This window comes from Mustela nivalis (assembly GCF_964662115.1).
Source record: "Mustela nivalis genome assembly, chromosome: 1".
In the NCBI taxonomy this organism is placed as follows: domain Eukaryota; kingdom Metazoa; phylum Chordata; class Mammalia; order Carnivora; family Mustelidae; genus Mustela; species Mustela nivalis.
Genome location: NC_139020.1, coordinates 152,367,534 through 152,390,295, shown reverse-complemented (window position 1 = coordinate 152,390,295; position 22,762 = coordinate 152,367,534). Strand labels below are relative to the sequence as shown.

General features: G+C 40.4%; 1 protein-coding gene across 49 annotated transcripts in view; it reads right to left on the bottom strand.

Moving 5' to 3' along the window:
* Positions 1 to 476: 476 nt before the first annotated feature.
* ARPP21 (cAMP regulated phosphoprotein 21) overlaps positions 477 to 22,762 on the bottom strand; it is a 154,744-nt gene continuing 132,458 nt past the window's right edge. For all 49 annotated transcript variants that reach the window (XM_082689597.1, XM_082689605.1, XM_082689591.1 and 46 more), the window contains 2 exons: positions 2,484 to 2,632; positions 477 to 1,294 (listed from right to left, as the gene is read on the bottom strand). In XM_082689597.1, coding sequence (XP_082545723.1) covers positions 1,037 to 1,294; positions 2,484 to 2,632 — 407 coding nt within the window. In that variant the 3' untranslated portion in view covers positions 477 to 1,036. The remainder of the gene's footprint in view (positions 1,295 to 2,483; positions 2,633 to 22,762) is intronic.

Genomic DNA, 22,762 nt, shown 5'->3' with positions numbered 1-22,762 from the left:
TTTGAGTTACTGGCCCCAAACTAGTGACACTTTACATTGTGTGACCCAATGTATTTGATAGAATTAGACCACACCTCTTCCAATTACCATCTAAATGAAGAAATCTTGTTTTTCAGGTAGATGGTGGAACTTCAAAGAAGACAGAATAGGGTTTGGTCTAGGGCTGCTATTACAAGTCACTCAAGTATTCTGATTTGGGGAAGTATAGCTACACATATTCAGGACCCCCAGAACTAAAATCAAGATACACATTTCAGAAATGTGAAGTCAATGAATGTTGGAAATGGAAGCCATCTTATTCCTAGGGCTCCTGCAGTATTAGGACAAGAAACTATAGTTGGTTAAGTGTTTGCCTACCACCTCCAACATGATGCCAGATTTACCTTTATTGTGCATAACTCATGAAATACGGTTTGAAGGTGATAACAGTGACACAGAAGCAAACACGTACTGGAAGAGAGAGTGAACCAAACTGGTGGTAAAAACATGACCTTCCTCCATAAGGTCAAATAGTTTTATTTTGATTAAACACTACAATACAGTATATATCCATTAAAAAAGAAAACTCTATAATGTATATAAATTATTCCTTCCATCCATCAATTCTTTTCTTTTCCATTAAAGCTTTGGTACAATGTGATTTCAGTATATAATTTTTAAATACTTTTAGCATCACAAACTCAACACAAAGTACAAAACTAATAATCCAAATTAGGGATATTATAATCTACACAGTGGTATTCAGTGGTAGGAGAAAATCTTACCTTGATGAATTCATGTCACTAGCTAAGCTATAAAGGCATACCTAGCAGACATGACAGAAATATGCACCATTAACCAGCTAATGTGTGTATTAGTCTTTGTTTTTTTGTTTGTTTGTCTGTTGGTTTTTGTTTTTTTTTTTTTTTACAGAATACCAGCAGCAATCATTTGAGTGTTGAGTGAATACTTAAGTCCTCAGCCAGTCTCCCACCTTGCTCCTCTTCCCTTAAAGGCCATGAGTAAGATCACAAGAAATGTACCACAGCCAAAGCACTCAGAATTTGACCTGCCACCCGGTGTTGCTCATAGTTGCACAGTTTGTCCTGCAGCTAGCCGACATCACGGGGACAGAGCTGGAGGGGCAGTGTGGACCAATCAGCCTAAGGTTGTTCTGAGGGGTCGGCGGTGTGACATTACAGTAAACAGGCATTCCAGTGGCTGGGAGTGACCCTTGACCTGCCTGGTTAGGTAGCATGATTGGCTGTTGGTATGACTGCTGGGGCAGTCCTTGAGAACCCTGGGTCATTGGCACCTGCAGAAGACACAAGAGAGAGCCCTTCATGAAGAGGTTTTGTGTGTCTGTCCTGTGAGCTACTGTGTGGTCAGGAAAAATACTCAAGCGTTTGGGTCAGACCTAACTGGTCACCTATCCCAGTGTTCCCTTGTATCAGCTGTTTTACCTTGGGCAAGTCACTCAACCTCTCTGATTGCCTAGACTGTCTGCATAATGACACCTATGCCAAAAGCCACTGAAAGATTGCAAGCCTGATGTACAGTGCTGGGACACGTGTGGTGATAGCTCACAAGGTGTTAGTCCTGAGCTTCCTTCCTTCCTTTCCCCTTACACATTGGGGACTGCAGTCTGGACAGCTGGCTCAGAATTTCTGTTTGGAAAGCGATACTTCCATTGCGGTTCCATGCACACTAAGCAGCAGGAGCCAGACAGCAAAGGGAGCTTTTGTCCCAGGCACCTGACTCGGTCTCAACCTGCAGCTTTAAAGAACATCTAATGTGGACCTGGAGGTAGAAATTGAGGCAACGGGTGCAAAGATTATCAGAGGAGGAGGGCCGAGGATCAGGATTTTATTTTGTGCTGTTTTGTTTGTTTCTTTGTTTGAGGGCCAGAAGTAGCTGATGCAGCTAAATTTAACGGTCAAAGCTTTTCACTAACCCTTCACTTCCACTTCCAGTGTGTCTCAGAATGTAAATCACAAAAAGATGCATGGCATTTTTTAAGTACCCAGTATGGGTTGAGTCTAGAAAATAAGGTTGGTGTAGGACCTATCCATGCCCTTTGAACAAATTCGAGATGCCATTTAAACATCTCTTTTAACTTAAAATTGTGGTAAAATGAAGTTATGGAGGCTGTGTACAAAAATGAGTGGAAATTTGTCTTGAGGGCTTTTTCCTGATGAACAAAATTCTACTGGAAGAGCCAAAGTTCTTCATGAATAAATCGTTATAGGCTGCAGATTCTTCTTCCATAAAGAGAAGTTTATATAGAGCTACATTTAGCATGACATTCAAAAGCCACAGTAGTTAGAGAAGCATACCTGTCCCATTTTCTACTTAAAATCTTAATTCAAAGTCAACCATCAACAGGGGCTGGGCATAGCACCCACCACCCCACTAACCACCCAACACGGGACATACTCACAGCCTCCACTTTGGCCAGTGCTACTTTCTAAACCTTCTAAATTTTCCAAGCTGCTGATGTGCACCTGATAAGAAGACATTGCTGGGTAGGAGACCATCACGCTTTGCACCGGAGCTCCTGGCTGGTTGCTCATCACGCTCTGACTCTGGGGTGGCTGCTGCACTCCTATGAGGCCTTGGAACCCCTGTTGACCAGACAAGACTGGCTGGTAACCTGCAAAGAAAAAAACCACCTTTTGAATTGGTTGCACCAGGAAGAGCGCAAGTGATATTTCATGGGGTAAGAGCCCTTGTTCCCTAGTCAACCTTCAGACATCTTGCTCTCCCTATCGGCAATGTGTTATCCAAATGATTATTTACCAAGAATGCGGTTTTTTGCTCTAAGAGTAGACAAGAGTAGGAAGTCACAAAATTCGCTGGTATTTGCATGCTTATGCAGAATGGTCCAATGAACACGTTGTGACAATGGTAGATGGTTTTATGGCACAAACACCATAACCTCTATTCGTATTTTATAGCTATCAATTATGTTTCTCATGATTTATTGTGTGCTTTGTTTCAATGATATTTGGAGTTTCACAAAATTTTTTTTCTAATTAAATTGACTCATTCTTTTACTATCTCACCTTTCTGCACAAACTCATTCTACCCACAAATCATCAAACTGCCTAATAACTTTCTATTTTCCATGTTTTGGTGAATAAAATGATTCACTACCCTGACTAATTCAATGTCTATGGTCTTGGACAAAATGCAGCAACAAGAGAAAAATATGGCATGCTTCTATTCTGCTCCAACTCCAGCTCCCGGGAGAACATTCCGGTAAAGCACTCTAATAAGTGATCATGTACATACAATAGATAATACAGAATATAGCACTCAAAAAATTTTATCCATCATATCCTTCTGAGAAGGTCTGTTGCTCTGGTTTCTTCTCTTTCTTTCTTTCTTTCTTTCTTTTTTTTTTTTTTTTTTTTGAAGTGGATCATGATTTATCTGTTGTAATTTTTTTAATCCCCACCCCAAGTGGTTTCAAATGCATTCTTAAAGGAAGTGAACTATTGTTATAAATTTTGGGAAGAAAGTTATGATTTAGGTGAAAATGATGTGGTGGTAGGAAAATGAAACAGATTCACTTTATGATATAAAATAGTCGTTCCAGATCTCATATTATTAACAGTACTGACTACTTCAGAGAAAGTAGAACTGCTATGTTAATACAATTCTCTGAGAGAAAATTTTAAAAGCCTAGATTTTAAAAAAGATTTTATTTATTTATTTGAGTGAGAGAGAGTGCATGATCCCAGGACCCTAGGATTATAATCTGAGCCAAAGGCAGACACTAAACTGACTAAGTCATCCAGGTGTCCCCTTTCTTTAACACAAACACTAACCTAATGTTTTACAACTAGATTTTAAAAATTGAAACCCAGTGTAAAAAATTCCTAATCAATACGTGTTTTTTTTTTTTAGATTTTTATTTATTTACGAGAGAGAGAATGTGAGCAAGAGAGAGAGGAGGGGGAAGAGAGACTCTAAAGCAGACTATGCTGAACACAGAGCCCAACACAAGGTTCGGTCTCACCAGTGTGAGATCATAACCTGATTGGAAGCCAAGAGTCAGATGCTTAATTGACTAAGCCACTCAGGCACCCCCCAATTCTTAATAAATTACTTGGTTTTTGAGTGCATGTAAGAGTTTTAACTTTAGAATGAAGACAGGTAAAATTATAGTCTTTGCAGAGGAAAATATCTTACTCTCCTTTGGCATACATAAAACCACCTTTACTCATCTGAAGAATGTCATGGAGACAATGGCTTGCAAAGAGTTACTGAGTTAGGAGATCAGCTCCGTTCGCCAAATTAGATAGAAATAAGGTGCAATCCTTTGGAACACCTAAGAGAGGAGGCTGGGGAAAAGCCAAGCTGGGAGGCCTGACCTGTGCCTACCACTGGGTTGTTAGAAAATCACCCTTTGATCTTCTTTACATATCCCATTATTTTGTGTTCACAGTAGTCACCCTACTTCAGTTCCATAGTGGTTTTAACTTATCGAGAGATTATAATCAAGAGTAATGACCACCTCCCCTCCATCTACTTTGTGCCCATGGTACACAGTCAAAGCCCTCCCTGGACGTGCTCTGTAGGCCCATGTATGACTAAGAGTATTAGTTCAGAGGGCTGCATACCTAGAAGGTTTACAGTTACATAACCAGGAAAACCCACCAGACAGGAACAAGAAATTGGGACAAAGGCCATGTCATGGTCCACACTATCTCCCAGAATGCCTCATATACAGAGACACTTGGCAGAAAATTATTTTAACATTGCAGATATACCTCGTTTTCTTGAGCTTTGCTTTAACAGGCTTTGTAGATACTGAATTTTTTTTACAAATCGAAAGTTTGCAGCAACCCTGCTTCAAACGAGTCTATCAGCACCATTCTTCAATGGCATTTTCTCACTTCAGGTCTCTGTGTCACATTTTGTAATTCTCACAGCATTTTAAATGTTTTCATTATTTGTTATGGTGATCTGTGAACAGTGTTTGTAAGTCACAGAAAGCTCAGATGATGGCTAGTATATTTTAGCGCTCTCTCTCTCTCTCTCTCTCTATATATATATATATATATATATTTATATAATTTATCTTGCCTGGCATGGAGCCCAATATGGGCCTCAATCTCCTGACCCTGATATTGAGATGTGAGATGAGATCAAGAGTCAGATGCTCAACTGATTGAGCAACTCAGGCACCTCATCAATAAGTATTTTTTTTAAAAGATTTTATTTATTTATTTGACAGAGAGAAATCACAAGTAGATGGAGAGGTAGGCAGAGAAAGAGAAAGAGGGAAGCAGACTCCCTGCCGAGCAGAGAGCCCGATGTGGGACTCAATCCCAGGACCCTGAGATCATGACCTGAGCCGAAGGCAGCGGCTTAACCCACTGAGCCACCCAGGCGCCCCAATAAGTATTTTTTAATTAAAGTACACAATTGCATTTTTAGACATGATTTAGACATAATTCTATGCTATACTTAATAGACTACAGTATAGTGTAAATATAACTTTTATATGTACTGAAAGCCAAAAAATTCATTTGACTCGTTTTATTGTGATAGTCACTTTATTGCAGTGGTCTGGAAATGAACCCGCAGCATTTCTGAGGTTATGCTTGTCACTGCAAACAATTGTTTTCTATTATTTCCATTATCTAGAGATTCCACTCTAATTCATGTGTTTATTGGCCCTGAAAAAATTCTGTTGCTATTATGCTTTTATTATGACATGATTCCTAGCCCTATCAAATTTATACTGGCAAGAATTGTTACACACACACAAAAATAACTTGGTACGAATGTAGAAAATTCATCAGCAACAGTCTTTCCTACCATCTTATTCCACAGCAAAGAATCGGCAATGTGTGAACACACTTTGTAGTCCATGTAATGGTAAATACAATAGAGCCTTATTTCTGGCTGAAGAATCAAAACACAGGTTCAAAAATGAGGAATGTCTTTTAAAATTCTGACATATCTGGTCATAGAGTGAAAGCCTCATTGGTCTCAAGGGACCTTTTGCAGGACACACGTAACTAAGATGGGAACAAAAAGAGGGAAGGCATGGGCGCGGGGTGGGGGGAAGGGGTGGTGGCAGGGAGAGGTGCAGGGGTCTTGCTTCTGGAGATTCTATATGTATTTGCTTACTGAATACTTCCATCCTCTCACAGAGTCATCGTCAAAATGTTCAAAACCAAACTGAGGTGGCCTATGAGAGATTCACTTATTACACCAGCTCTAAACAAAAATTGTGGGGGGAGTGGATAGGTCTTCTGATAATGGAGCTGATTAGACATACAGAAATGGGCTGTCTTGATAGGACAAGGAAGCACAAGTCAAATAATATTCAAGGGGAGGAAAAAGCCTAAGGAGGCTGCGTGGCCTCATCCCACTACAGGTGCAGACCTGAAGGTGCGAGGCAGCATTGTGGAGAGCGCTATTGTTAGCAAGACATTGCAGTGGCTTCCTCCCCAGGCCTCTGCCCCAGGACTGGTGAATGTAAATATTGGCTAACAGCCCAGCAAAGAGCTACCAGCTCTGTCTGCACTGGGGTTCCCGTGGCAAACGCACTTAGAGCTCATAAAGATTTCTGTGGGGAGTAAATAATGTTCTACAATCTCAAAAGGAAAACTTAGGTGAAAAGAATGCCCAATTTATATTCATGAATCCCATTCATTTCTCAATTCGATCCCCAGGCAAGAAATTTACACCTGGAAGGGTTTAATTGGAGGTGCCCATTTCTTTAAACTATGGTGGGCAGCAGAATGGTCTTTAAGACAGGAGGCTTTTTGGAATATGCATCTGAGCCCTGGTCCCCAAATAGACAAATGGAAAAGCGATAGTGGTGACCTGAGAATGAACTAGCAGCGTCTGCCCAGGACACAGCACACCCGAAGGCAGAAATGGCAGAGCCGGTGGCAACCTGCTTATCTCGTCTATTCAAATGAGGAATGTGTTCCAGTTAGTCAATTCTGAGCTGTGAAATGATCAGTTTTTCATATTTATTGAGGATTAGCAAGACAGAATGCATCTTACAAAACAGAAACAGCAACACTGTCTGCCCTGTAGGCTTGCTATGGAAATCATAAAGACATTAACTATTTTTATTTCTTTCTCAGTCAAGATTAATTCAATTTTCAAGTCACATGCATCGTTTGTTTTCTGAAGGTAAAAGGGTTAGGAATGGACAAATGTCTCCTCGCAAATGAAAGCACGCACTCTCCTAAGATTGAGGGGTTATAAGATTTAAAATGTCTGAAAAATAAAATGAAATAAAATGTCTGGATCTTATCAATCTGAAAATTCAATAGTATTTCTACTAAAATACAACAGTTATCGAATACTCTTTGTAGTTTGAGGTTTATTCATTAATATTCTGTCAAGGAAATGGTTCTCTTGATAGAACACAATTATTAAAAATCAAAATGTAAATTGATTAGGGAAGATAAACTGACATGATTGTGAATGACCTTATTTTAGCCAGTGTTTGAATACTTTGTTACTGATCCAGCCTTTTGAAATGAATGAAATGACAAAGCAACAAACTGTATTTTCAAGTTTTTGTTGCCTCAGCTGCTATTGGTTACAGAGGTAAAGATGGGGAAATGACTAGTTAAGAGAGCAAATATCTCTAGAATAAATTAATGAGAAGCTAGCCAGTTCTCACTATCTCCCCCAGCCCAGCGAAGTGGTGTAATTTACATGTTGTGTTTATTAAGCAAAATATCCTTAATGTGTTGGGATGTCTTTACAAATATTAAAATTAATTTTAATTGATTTATTAATACAAAAATTGCTTATCTTGGCTGAACCAAGATACAAATATTTTTCTAAGTTCCTAAGGAACACACTAGCTGTCCATGAATCCAAATTCTGTTCTTTGCACATAGTTTTGACATGGAGTTACAGTAGCTCAGCTGTGGCATGGCTGGTGAAGAATATGAAGAAAAACGCTTAATTCAGAACTGGCCTCTCCTGCTGCTGAACTCTTAGCTTGTGTGTTGGACCATTTCCCAGTATCTTCCCAGTTCGGTTCCTCAGTTTCCTATCAATTCTTTACACTTTCATTTTCTTTGATGATCTTCCATTATAAACTAGCTAACTAGCTCTTTCTTTTGATCAGTTAGCCTATTCCAAACAGTGAATTAAAAGCTTTGATCTTTTATCACAACAGTCCTGGAAAAGAGTCACTATTATTAAATTTCTTTTACAGAAGAGAAAGCTGACACAGAGAGGTGTAGGGTTTTGTCAAGATCACAGGGCTCCTGGGAGGGAAAGCTTGAATTTTAGTTGTGGCTTTCTGACATCAGCAACCCTGCCTATTGCTATGTAGAAGGCATTCTTATAATTCTTACACCCTAACAATTCCTTTAGAATTGTTAAGGTGTAATCTATTCACTCAATGGTCGTTGATTGCATTCATTGTTTCTCAATAATTGAAACAATTAAGAGGACCAGACTTTTGATCCACAGTTTGCTGAAGGAGATCTTGTTGGTATAAAAGAAAGAAAATCAAAGTCTTCCCTGTCAAAACAAACTCAAGTCTTATTACTCAGATTAGGAGATACTAGACAGGCAGATGGCTTGGAATAGGCTCGGGTGAGTCAAACAGACTCTAGTCCCATCATTTACTTTACTTTCTAATAAATTGACACTGTAGCTTTAAATTACTAAGACCATTTCCATTAATGGCTTTTTTCACAATCTTTGAAGACCTGTATACTTACTCTGGACTATTCCCTCAAAAATGATCTTAAGATATAAGGTAAAAGAAACTTGTGCCTACATTAAATATAAGGTTAATCGTTGGACTGTTTTAGGCAGCTGGTTGCCTCTAGGAAAGTCACTTGGCCTTTGGAAACAAAACTAGTATTCATTGTTTTGAGAGGCAGAAATAGGTAAGAGAAAGGAAATACAGAGATTCTGCAAAATGACCTAGGATGTCAGATGAAGGCTTGGAGAAACCAAGACCTCCCAGGCCACTTGGAGATGACTATACTTCTTGGAATTTAAAGATGGCAATCATGCTTTCTAGTTCTGGGAAGCTATGACTTTCCAACCAAGTGTTACTTGTAACTAGGTCATTGCCTCTAAGGGAATTCTTTTCACCTTCCTCTACCTATATAGTACCTCGGTGTTCAAGCTGGCCTTGGGAAGAGAGTTTGGACATGCAGCATGGTACTGCTATGGTTTCCTGAAAGAAGAACATTGTCTTCTGCTTTAACGAGACAGATTCAGCATAATAGATGCCTCTTGTCTATCACCCCACCCTCATGTGAGGGGGAAGATCACCTTAACATCTTACCTTCAGGCCTCCGAGAACCAGAGGGTCATCAGATACTAAGGAAGACACCACTAAGGAAGACACCTGATTCTGACCTTTGCAGATGCTGGCCTGTTCTAATCCAACACCCACATAGCAAATTCCAGGGGAGACAGTGTCACTAAGTGGGCTCAACTTCGAAAAACATTGTGTTCACCTTTTGAAGCACTTGCCTTTATGCCACACACTCTCCATTTATGTGACCTAAGCCCTAAGTAAGACCTTTTTTTTTTTTTTTTAAGATTTTGTTTATCTATTTGCAAGAGAGAGAAAGTGTGAGTGAGAGTGAGGGTGGGGAGAGCAGAGGGAGAAGCAGGCTCTCTGCTAAGCAGGGATCCTGATACAGGGCACAGTCCCAGAACCCTGGGATCATGACCCGAGCCAAAGGGAGGCGCCTAATGACTGAGCCACCCAAGTGCCCCATAAGTAAGACTTTTAAAACAGGAGAGCAGTATAGACTAAATTGGAAGACTTTTTTTTTTATCCTTAAACATGTAGAAAAATTAAGATATGGGATAAAAATACCTAGTCTAGAAATCATAATCAGATACTCTTCTGTTCTTGTATATAAAGTGAAATAGCACAAAACGGTCCTACGACTTCAAAAATAGGAGTGTAAGGAACTGCTTTTTTTTTCTTCCTGTTAAAGCCCATCACAACTTCTTTGATCTTTGTGTAAATGTCTGCCTCCACCTTATTTGCTGGCTGTTTCTGCAACGATCCTCTTCCTTTCCCTGTCATTTATTATTCTGGGGTGTTAATTTCATAGGCACATGATGCAGAATGACCTGCAGGGAGTCTGCACAGGAGCAGAGCTAACGTAGCACGAGTCCTAGCAAAGACCAGTCCATCCTAATGAATTCGAGGAAGGCTGTGACAGGCTCTAAGTGGAACTACGCTTCCCGAAGCAGTAGTTTTTCTTCACACTTGTTCTTTTGCTCATTAGCTTTCACACTGCACAGAGTGTAATTCTTAAAAGCCTCTTTCCCGTCCCCTGAGAACATCCATGCATGGGTCATTTTCTAATGGCAGTACACATCAGATGAACCAGCCTATTACTGGCAGCTTGGGGGCCTCATCACTGCAATTATACCATCCTGATCCATGTTATCACAACTACAAAGCTGGTTTTCTCTCTCTCTCTCTCACTGTTTCTTTTCTTTCTTTCTTTTCTTTTCTTTCCTTTTTTTTTTTTTTTTTTTTAAATAAGGGCAAACATGAGAGACATTGTTGAATGACTAGAGGAATGAATCATGCACGGACTTTGAATGAACGCCTCTGAGAGAAGCTGCCCTGAATCCCATTTTAAATGGAAGAGGCTGTCATATTACTGAAGTGATTCTCTGAACTTTCCCAGCCCAGAGTTCTTCAGAGAGCCTCAACAACCCAGAGGGAGAAAAGCTGCATAAAAGACCCACAAACGTTTTACGTTCCTAGCGAAGATGTTGCACGGCTGCATAGCTCAGGAGATAAAGTGGCGTTCCTGGATCCTTGCACCTTTGCCAGAATTAACAGTGGCTGTAAGACAGCCAGGCTGGGTGACAGTGGAGGCTATGTGAGGGCCTCTTTTCCTAGAGAGGGCGGAGGCAAAGTCAAGGTTGGAAAGATCTCTAATTGCTGCCTGCATGATATGATCCCCTGGTGGGTATCTTCACTGATGAAATGCTGTTGATCGACTGGCTCAAACAGGATAATTGTGAGGTCGAATGCCATGAGGTTAACATCACTGTGATCAAATGACCATCACTGTCATTGGGCTACAGGGTATAACTTGGCCCTAGCCGAGCATTGTGAAACTAAGTGCATAGATTCCATCTGTAGAAACCTACTCATCACTACAACTAGAACAACTAGTTCAAGGCAACCAATGGTGAATCAAAAGTGCCCCCTTTATATGTGATTTTTCCTAAGTCAACAAAAATAATAGTCTTTTTTTCAATTCCAGACTGGCAGGATTCTTATCTGAACCTTATTCTAGTGGTACATTCAACCATAATATTGTTTTAGTAGCAGTCTTCTGGGAGTTAAGAGCTCTGATCTAGGGCAGAGACAATGAAGACCTGAACTAAAGCAGAAGAGATAGGAATTGAGCAAAGGGACAGATACTGAGAGATACTTGGGTTGTGAATTGTCAGAGAGTGGCGTCCAGGAGTTTTAGTGGTGTCACATGCTTGATGGACATGAACATGGATTAACTGACTCTGCCACCATCATGAATATCAGTCATCCACTGGAAAACTGACTCTCTGAGAAACAAAAGCCCCAATTTGTAGTTCTTCCTGATTTCCCAGGTGTAAATATTCCCCCTCGTGGCCCATTTTGAGCTACAAACACCTTAACAATTAGCTGGGAAGGTTCCTGATTTTTAAACAATTTTTCTTATGGGCCAAAATGAGACAACACAGCAGAGTGGTACACCACTGACCTACATTCATTGTTAAGCAATGAAATTTTCAGTTCAGTTCAGTTTCATCTTTTTTATCCTTCCTTCTAAAATCTTATTTACTGGGGCACCTGGGTGGCTCAGCGGGTTAAAGCCTCTGCCTTCGGCTCAGGTCATAATCTCAGGGTCCTGGGATCGAGTCCCACATTGGGCTCTCTTCTCAGCAGGGAGCCTGCTTCCTCCTCTCTCTCTATGTCTGCCTCTCTGCCTACTTGTGAACTGTTTGTCAAATAAATAAATAAATAAATATCTTTAAAAAAAATAAAATCTTATTTACTATTTGCTCTTTGACATTTGGCATAAGAACGATTATAAGAGCCATTCACAAAGCTTGGGTAAATGGTGGAGACCAGCATGGACAGAAACTTGCAGTACACTGGAATGGCTCTAGGATAAAAGCAGGTCTCAGATTCTAGCGTCACTGACAGGGAGATTTACTTGTAGTATAAGTGATGAAATGGTGAGCACGTGATAGATGGCTTCCAGGAGAACATTTCGAACCTAGTATGAGAAGACAAGTAGGTGTTTGCTAATGGGGTGGGGTGAAGTGGGAAAAATCAGGATAAAGGAGGTAAAACATATGGAAGCAACATGTGAAAAGCCCAAAGATGTGGGGAATATGTTCAAGGATTATAAGTATGTAGAGGTTAGAAATGGGGAGAGTCAGTACAAGGGGAGAGAAAGGGGGCTGTGTTCAAATCCTAGGGTCTTAAGCATTATTTATAAAACTGGAACTTAACCTTGAAAGATTTAGGATGTCATGTAAGGTGAATGATGAAATGATGGATGGCCTTTTCATGATGATTCTTCAGGAGTCACTTGGGGGTTACATACGTGGAGATAGGAAATCTCCTCCTGGAAGGCCATGGCAATCATCTATGGCAGAGACAATGAAGACATGCATTGCATTGATAAGAGCAGAGAGAATGGACACCTCAGAGAAATACTTAGCATGTGAACCATCAAACATAGGCATCTAGTTGCTGCAGGGAGGAGTGACAGAAATGAAAAACCCAACTATCAATCTCAAGTCCTGGTTTGGTTAGGGGAGTTGACTGTAATGCCTTAATAATCAATAAAAGAGGGACAAGTAAGTGGAGATGAGCAGGGAACACATGAGCAAAAGGGGTCTAGAGCTCAGGCAATCAGCCTGTCTTAGGAGCGCACATTCACGCAATCATCAGGACATAGTTGCTCTTGAAGACAGTATGAGTGAGTGCAGGCTGGGAAGACAAGATGGAGCCTTAAGGAAGAATATCATTCAAGTACTGATCTGAGAATCCAACACCTGAACAGAAGAGCGAGGAATGATGGAGAAATTAGAATAACCAGAAGGGAATGGTGTCAGCAAAAAAAGAGAGAAAAGTATTTCAAGAAAGAGAAATATGCCAATGATTACAGCTGTAGAATTTCTGAGAAAGAGAAGAAATAAGACCTTCAGTTAAAAAATATGTTGGTGTTCTTGACAAAAGCTAAGGCACTGATGGGCAAAGCAGCTGAATAGGAAGGAAAAGGAAGAAAGGAGAGTTCTCTGAGAAGTCTGACTGTGAGATCAAGTTGTGGGCAGAAAACAGCAAAAAGCTAGAGGGGAACATAGGGTAAAAAGGATTTTGTGGGTTTGTGTTTGATGTTTTAACATGGGATGAAGGTAAGGATTTTTAATCTTTTAGAAAATGAAGTAGAGAGAAAAAGATTAAAAATCTGAGAGTGAATGAGAAAAATATATGAAGTTGTAATGATTCATAGCACATTAAACATCAAGGGAGGTACACAACCAAGACAGCTGGGACCTGAGTGAAAGAGAGTCTGCATTTTCTTTCCCACCCATCTGATAATTCTCAGTTTCACCTCCACTATTATATACCTCCTTTGACCCAGCAGTAAAATATCCTGGGTCTTTTCTCTCTGCCAAATTGGTTAAAAACACAAGACAGCTTGGAGAGATTATGAGGAGACATGACTAAACGCTGAACATAATTTTGAGAAGGCAACAGAAGATACCCTACATAACTTCTGACAAGAACTGAAGGAAAGAGGTCCTTCTTCATTTTATGAATCTTAGTAGTGTTTGATTCACATGGCATTGCAGGAAAGAAATCTTGATTAGAGGTGAATGAGAAGCCCATGGTCCCACAAACTCTCCATTCAAAATCCATCAACAGGATCCATTGATGTGATGACATGCCCTGTCATGATGAAGTAGAAAATCAAGCAAAATTTCCATCAACTCAAAGCTGAAACATACTATATGTATGTTTATCAGTAAGATGTTTTCTGTTACATGTTGGACACATTCTTTGAGCATATGTGCAAGAGTGCCAAGGGTTAATGTTTTCAAGGTCTAGTTTCTTCTGATTTTTCCATAAGGTCTGAGTAGATACAATCAGTCAGGTTTGAATTTCAGGATGCCTAAAAAGTTAAAAGTTCAATTTATTTACATTTAATTACAACCCAAGAGTGACTGATTGATGCTTGATCATGCAATGCACAGCTAAAATAACACACAAGAAAACCCACCACAGAGTTTAATATAAATGTATGCAATCTACTTATACCTGACGTTTTTCAAGAACAGTTTGGAGATAAACATTTGTACTGGTTTCTTTATAGATAGAGTTTGAAGAATATGACTTCTGATTCCCTAATACTCCATCTCTTTGCCATTATTCAACAGATGACCCCAAAATAAAGTCTCTGGTATCAATGATATCACAACTCTGAGCAACAATAAAGAGACACTTTCTGCTCATCTCTGTCATCAGTGTGGTAACCCTGGTGACAGCAATAAGAAATATCTTTAATCTCACCATGTAAGGAACTGTTATTTAAAAGTGTTGCTTTATCTGGATTGAGACCGTAATCAGAAGTCTTTAGCCTTGTCCACACAAATACAAATGGACTTATCTTTTCAGCTGACTGGAATTGGAGGCTACGGTCAACACTTAAATCTGATTTCACAATAATTAAAGTGGAAATGAAATTGTAGGACAAATGGTCTGTCCTGAAGCCTCTTTCAATCTTCCCTCTAGGGCAGGCTGTCTTCCCCATGATAGAGCAGTTTCAATTTTTAGTGGCCTGCTCCAGGGTAGGAAGAGAAGTGATTCAGATCATTCACTTGTGATTTTTTTCCTTCAATCCAAGACATTCAAGGGTGATGTTCACATCTCACATGGTTAAATGCTTTACAAACACCCAAATGGAGCATGAGCATTTTAAAATAGCCCCAACCTTTCTTGCCTGAAGTTCCCTTCTGGGCCTCAGAGGAACTCCCCTCCCGGCACAGCCAGCTCTCCAAACCTGAGGCAGAGGGAATCCTCCAAGCCAAATGCACCACTGCTCTCTTCAGTGTGATGAGATGATGTAAATACACTGGGTTTTATCTTTGGCAGACACCAGGCTATGCTAGAGGTTCCTCTGTGAAGGTACTATACAAGGCCCATCCTTACCCAGTAAGGCTGGTATGTTGGCATCTCAGAGCTTTGAGTTCTCACTGTTTCACTCAATCCTGCCTCATCATCCTGTCTCCATTTCTGATTGCCTGCTTCCCCACCCAGCTGGAACTCTCCCCTGGGTTCACAGTTCTCATTGTGTTGGTCTGTCTCTGAATAACTTGGGCGGTCAGTTAAAACATAAATCACTGGTCTCCCATTTAGTGGGTTTGGTTGGGACTTGAGAATTTGCATTGCTGACAAGTTCTCTGGTAATGCTAATACTGCTGGTCTGGGGACCACACTTTGAGAACCACTGCTGGGTCTGGGCTCTCAAAAAATATCTTTGCCTTGAATTCCTATTGTTTAACCCACTCATTATTTTCCCCCTTATAGAGTGAATGATGGGATCTGGCAAATCACACTCTGTGGGAAGCCATCTCTCCTCTTTGATATCATTCCCTTATATCTATAAAAATGAGACAATCCTCCTCTCATTGAGTGTTAGGATGGATTAAGAGCCCTCCTGGACGACAGACCACAGTACCTGGGCACCTGGCAATGACCAGCGTGTGTGACTCCCTTCCCCTGCTCTTTGCATTTTCCGTGTTGTATGGACTTGAACTGTATCACATACTCACTTAGATTTTACTTCCCAGGAAGACTACAAAAAAAATTCTCAGGAAGAGAAAGTCTGTATTGTGCATTTTTTCCTAGCCAAGTATTCTTACATTTGGCACTTTAAGAGGATTTATTTACAGTTCTGATGAAGAAACTGTCCTTACACTCACCCTACAAGAATCCTGCAATGTGACATAATGGAAAATCAGCCAACAAACCAAAATTTGAAAGAAAAGAATGAAGAAGTGATGTACTCAGAAGAGAGAACCCAAAGCCCTGGCCAAGCACAAGGGTTGGCAGGAGGCAAAGGACTTGTCAACTCCACAGCAGAATTTCCTTAAGAAGCTGATAAGATGTCAACTACTTGCTCTTATCCCCTTTGCCTCTGGGGAAAAAAAAAAGAAGAAGTGGTTACCTCCACCAGCAAATCAAGAGGGCACATTCCTGTTTTCTAAATTCATCTCTTGCTGTTGAAATGGAGGCAGAGATAGGCCCAGAAAAGGAAATAGGGAGAAGATCTGGGAAGGAGCTGACAAGGGGAGTGGAGGAGAGAAGAAAAAGTGCATCTGAAATGAATTATGTTTGTCACTCTCAAATCTATCTGTTAGCATGCGGCGAGGCATCTGAGAAACCAGACTGAAGCCTCCTGTTTCTTTGGATGTCACTGTGAGTTTGCTAACCAATGGTCATGTGCCTTGTGGCTTGTACTTCAATTTTCTTTGTCCTAAAAGAAAAGCAAACAAGAATCCTAGAGCTCACTAACTTTCCCTGATATAGTTCAAGCTAATTTTCCTTGTTTTTCTAACTCTTGTTGGCCACACTAAGCCTGTGGGCATTCAGTTTGACTGTGGGCCATGGGTCTGGGATTACCTGGTCCAACTAGCTCTGAGGGATGAGGCTGAGGTTAACAGGTGAAGAAAGCACTTGCTATAAACTGGAGACAAAATCTCATTTTCCTTTAGTTACTGCAAGAGCATACACGCAATCAGGCTTCTTCCAAGCAGGATAGACTGGACTGCTCAGAACATTTTTGTTTCCTAAATGTTCACGCTAAGGAATTGTGTTGTGTCATATTGGAAATAATCCATACATGTTTCATAATTGAACAAGAATGCCATTTCCTTTCTACATGTGAAAACTCTACTGCTGTCATCATCTTATTATTAAGAGCTTGGAGAAAGCATCTCATGTGCCTGACCTGAAGCTCACCTAGTCTGTCTGCAATAGCTACCAACAGACTTTTCAAAGATAGCACACAGTAGGGCCTTAAGAAGAAAGAAATTAAGAGTTTTGGAGATTCAGGGAACTTATGAGTTGCAAAAACCAGAATCAATCCATCTCTTTTGAAACTGAACCACTCAACTGTATCCCAATGTTTAGATACAGATGTTAGCAGTTATTTTCCAATAGGTAACATTCCCAGGATGTCATATCATGGATTATTAGTCTACCTTGGCACTAACTCAACCCAGGAAAAGCAAGCATTCTCCTTACCTCATCAAAGATGGTACTAATACTTACAGATGCACCTTTCTGTACTCATTGAGCTAAGCACTTGTAAGTGGGTACAATTATTATTCTCATTTTACAGAGGTTGAAATGAAGCTCAAGGAATTGGGTAGATGGGTTAGGGGCACTTAGCCCTGAGGTACTGCACTGAAGCTTTCTCTCCTACCCCCCACCTCAGGGCCTGGAAGCCAACAGAATTCCACTCAAACGATCCATCTGAAGAGATATTAATAAGGAGAACAAGTTAAGGGATGGACACATGAGGGAGGCACCCAAACCCTAAGAACCCTAAGACCTTCGGCCTGAAGGTCTTAGCGGGGAGGGGCAGGTGTTACCAGAAGCCCTAAGAGCTGGAGGGGCCATCTGGAGAACCAACCACATCCTGCATCCCGGGCCAGGCAGGGAAGAGCTGATGGATCTCTCTAGGTCCTCTCTGCTCTCTTACTGCTGATGCCTTCTATTGCCAGAACCCATCTGGAAGGCCCAGGGCAAAGGAGTCTGAGAGATGCAGTCTGCGGGGTAGGAGGAAAAGGAAAGAGAACAACTACACGACAGGGGGAGGCAAACAGAAAATAACCCCACCCCTTTCCTCCAAAGGTTACAAGGAGTACATATCTCTTTCAGGCACCATTTCCCAAGCTACCCCACCAACCTGCTCAAATAAAGATTTTAAGAGAGTGGATAATGATTTTAGCAGAGTCCTCTCTTGCTGATTTATAGATTTTTTTTTTTTTTTTTGCCTTTCAGAAATTATCCTAACACCTGATAATATGTCAGACTATGCACTTAGCATGACTGCTTTGGCAATTAAGTAAATGTTAACTCTCAAAGTTATATGTCATTAGGTATTAGGGCAGAATATTTGACTCCTTGCCCTAATTCTTGCCTTTCCATTTTGAGGAAATGACAATGTTTGTAGGGAATTGATAATAACTTAGGAAGTACTATTAAGTAATGTTACTGTTTAAATATCCTGTAGGGCAAAGGAAAAAAAAAAGTTAAATTATGATTCAACCCAGGCAATACTACTCATTTTGTTGAATCTGACCTTTTCCTTCACTGGCAGCAGAGCCAGATGGCTGAGATCAAATGGATAACAATGGGCAGAGAATATTTCAGGGGGAATGAGAAAGGAAAAGGGAGGATCTAGTTTATTTCTACAGTGACCCAAACTGACCCATGCATTCCCCAAGCATATTTATTTGGTTTAGAAAGTGCTCTGTTATAAATTGGTCTCAAATTTAGCCCATGAAGCCATAATTTTTTTTGAAATATTTAAATCAACTATTGTCAAGATGAAATAGTATGAGGAAATACTTACATGAGACTTGACATAAGGTTTCTAGTGTTAAATCTAAGGAGTTTCTGTTTCCTAATGGAAAAATCACAGGCTCTGTAATCACAGACAAGGAGCTAACGTCTACTTTTTCCACCCATTGGCTCTCTGACCAGGGAAAGTTATCTAATGTCATTGAGCTGTGTTTTACTTGCCTTTTCACTGGGGGCTGATAATTCCCAACTTCCTAGGGCTTTTGTGAAAGTCAAGTAGCTATCGGATGATGTGACTAACATGTTCTTCAGCACACGGCATTTACTCACGGTAGCTGACATTTGTCTCCACCAAATGATGCTATGTAAATGAAACTATTCTCACTCCCTCCAGAATTATATCTTAGATGAAAAATAAACTGGGTGTTGATAGTACCAGGATAGTCTCCACCTGCCCCAAACCCAAAACAAAACAAAAATCTGAACCTGCTCCTTCTAACAGACAATGGGGAGGCCTTGGTGCCCCAAGGTTCCTTAGGAGCCAAGGCACGATGATTAAGTGCAATTTACATGGAGGTAACCATGGAGAATGCAATGCCTCCGCTCTTCTCCCTCAGATTATGGAACATGTCCTCTCTAGTAGCAAAAAGCAGCAGAAGCAGTTCCGAACATGAATGTGGACTCTGTGCCCCACAGAGCAGGGATGGAAAGGGCAAGCTGGCCATACACCACGGAGCGGATGTCCGGCGCGCAATTGTTTGTAAAGGCATTTGGGCCCAGGCTTCCAAGCACCGGTAGAACACCCATTTCTCGGTTGTAACTTTAGGATGGCCAGGGTCCTATATCCTTTCAGGCCAGGCTCTAACAGACTCAGCAGAATGTGAGGACTACATCTGCTCCCACATGAGAAACAAACCCAGCTCTGCTCTGCCTCTTGTTTCCTAATGAAAGCCATGCTTGTCCCTCCCATAGGGTTTGTGTGTTCCTCCTGATCAGAGTACTCAGAAAACAGAGCGCACTCCTTCATCTAAAGCGGTCTTGGAGCAAAAGGGTGCTGAGGGCACCCTGGGCTCTGGCAGGCACCTTTCAATCTTTTTCTGGTGACTTGAATAAGCCCATTTAATAATGGAGACCCTGTCATCACATCAAAGGTAAGACACAAAGCAGCGGCCCCCTCCTCCGCTTCCCAGGCCAGCTGCTCTTGCTAAAGGCCATCTCCAAACTTGTTAGCCTGTTACAATGCTTCCCCACATGGAGAACCCCTGCAATGTTTGCAGAGCGACAAAGAATCTTCCACTTCACGAATTATTTCTAACCCAACCATTTTGTATTATTTTTTGTGCTAGATGATTAAGCAAGTGATTTTTTTGAGAAAAAAACTGTCTTTTCCATGAATACATTATTAATTCTATTATGGTATTCTTTCAAATGCAATATTTAATAATATTCACGATATATAAGGGACAGTTTTACTTCTTCCCATTGAACAAGTGACATGATGTTTCATTTGTTTTCTATTTAATTATGTAAGGCAAAAACTCATGATTTGTGAACAAATATCTTTTGAAATTTGGGGCCTGGGAACCAAATGAATAATGAAATGAGCACTTCAGTTAAAGACATATTCAAGTCCCAAAATGGTCTTGAAGCATGCTTTTTAACTTGACGTTTGGAAATTGTTATACTTTATACATTAAAAATCAACTGTCTGGTTTTGATGAATTTTGCATTTTGTTTCTAACTGATAAGACAAAAGGATTCATGCTGCTCACTGAAAGCACTTATCCATAAAAAAAAACACATGGTAGAAATTCCTTCTAAACAAAAAGCCGAATTGGATATAAATGTCAATCTTTTAAAGTTTTTTTAAACTTTGGAATTTATTTATTTATTTATTTACTTTTTTAAAGATTTTATTTATTTATTTGACAGACAGAGATCACAAGTAGGCAGAGAAGCAGGCAGAGAGAGAAAGGAGGAAGCAGGCTCCCTGCTGAGCAGAGAGCCAGATGCAGGGCTTGATCCCAGGACCCTGGGACCATGACCTGAGCCGAAGGTAGAGGCTTTAACCCACTGAGCCACCCAGGCGCCCCTATTTATTTACTTTTAATCACTAGTTTTTTATTTAATATATGTTGTCTAAAGGAGCACAAAATGAAGATTAAAACTGACTTCTCTCACTTCTAACATCTTGTTTTTTAAATCATGGAGGCAAATTCTGCAGTTATTTCTAGGAGGGCCATAAGTATCTATTAATGCCTGTTGCTCTAGTACAATTATTAATAGCCTTCCTTTTCACTCTCAAAGGTGTAAGGGTTCAGATGATAAAAAGTACTGTTACTCTGTATGTGTGTGTACATAGTAACTGCATTATATATATATATATATATATGGATGGATATACACACATGCACACTGATAAATACAAGTATATACTTTTACATACAGATACATACATGTGTGTTTTGTGTGTGCATGCATATGTATATACACCTTTGTATACATAAATATACTTCTTTATGAAGATAGTGTTGACTTGATTTAGATGAAGTTAGAGGAAGGTTACTCTGTATGCCGCTCAAAAATCCCATTGCAATATTTGTTGTCTTTTCTCGTCCTGTTCTTCACCAATGAGCTATTACACATATAAGTTAAACAATGTATACCTTAGAATTAAAACAATTAGAAAGAGTTTGGCAGATAATTGGGTTCAGAACAGTGCCCAAGGCACGAGTGACTGAGTGAGGGCATGCTCTCTATTCTCATCTACTAATGGCCGCCCACTCAGAGTACATCTTCAGAGTTATTTTTCTCAGGGGCGGGGAGTAGTTATATTAATTTGATGTATTAATCTTGTTTAAATTTGGCATATTTACTGTTTTTGACAGCAAGAACTCCCAGAAGCCTTTAAGTCCAGCTTTGGAATTGCTGTTTTATTCCCTTGCTAAGCTCTGCTAATCTTTGAAAGGAGAACAGGGTGCTATACCAGTAGACACCACTGACTGTTCATTGGTCAAGGACACAAGCATTTAACAATCTCAGAGAAGTATGGATCACACTGAGAACGTGATGAAAGTCTTGAACCCTTTTTCTAGTCAACTGTATCCAGACACATACCAAAACAAGACAAAACAAAATAAAACTTGCAGCAAAGCTCCCTGATTTTAGGAACTCCAGAAACCCCATCACAATATCCAGAATTTAAAACTCTTGATCTAGCCAGAGAGATGAGCAATTCCCATTCTTTGCCATTCAAATAGAGTCCCCTTCTCGCTCCTCCAGCAAGACTCTTAAGTATTAAAAAGCAGTGGAAGACATAGAGGCTGGGCTTGAGGACTACACAGGAAGTCATTTGCATTGAAGAAGAGCAATTTAGAGCCTCTTAAACAAGTTCAGGGGTCTATGACCCAAGAGAGACTACCAATGAAAGTACCACCCTCCTCTGAGTGGTCTTTGTGAACTGAACAGAGAAGGGAATTTGTCCCGATACCGACCTCCTGGAGTATAAAGTGTATCACTTAAATGCCTCTCATTCAGTTACACTTACAGCCATTTTTTTTAAATTGCTTGTCACATGGGCAAGATTTTTAATCTGTTATTAATTGATAAGTACGTTTTAGGGGACATTGTCCACCGTACCTCCTCTATACTCACAAAGAACACTTCACTGTGAGGCTCTTGGACCTGGCCATCAATATGACAACTGCAAAGGCAGGACACAGAGCCCGTCTTACCGAAGTGAGTAAGACGGAGTCAGCACAACCTCCCTATACAAACATCAGCCAAGCTGACACCGTGGTCCCAGCCTGCTGTCGGGGAGCACAGAGCTACAGATGCCTGTATTTACAGAGACGGAGCCAAAGATGCTGGGCTGCACAGTAATTAGTTCTGTTATTAACTTACTGAAAAACACATAGAGCTGTTTCTTTTGAGAATACAATTTTAATTAAGGAAAGTTGTATTTCAGCAGGGGAGGGTCCCAGGAAAGCTTCTAGGATGAAATCTCATGACCGTCAGGTCCTAAGCGGCCTGGCATTATTAACAAGGTCATGATGAAGGACATAGATGAGCATTCTAAAAATAGATGATTCAACTGTTTTACCTACATGTGGAAAGCGTTGCTATTTGATACCTAATACCCGTAGCCACACATCTAATGATGTCTCAGTGGACGTACCACCTTTCATCCTA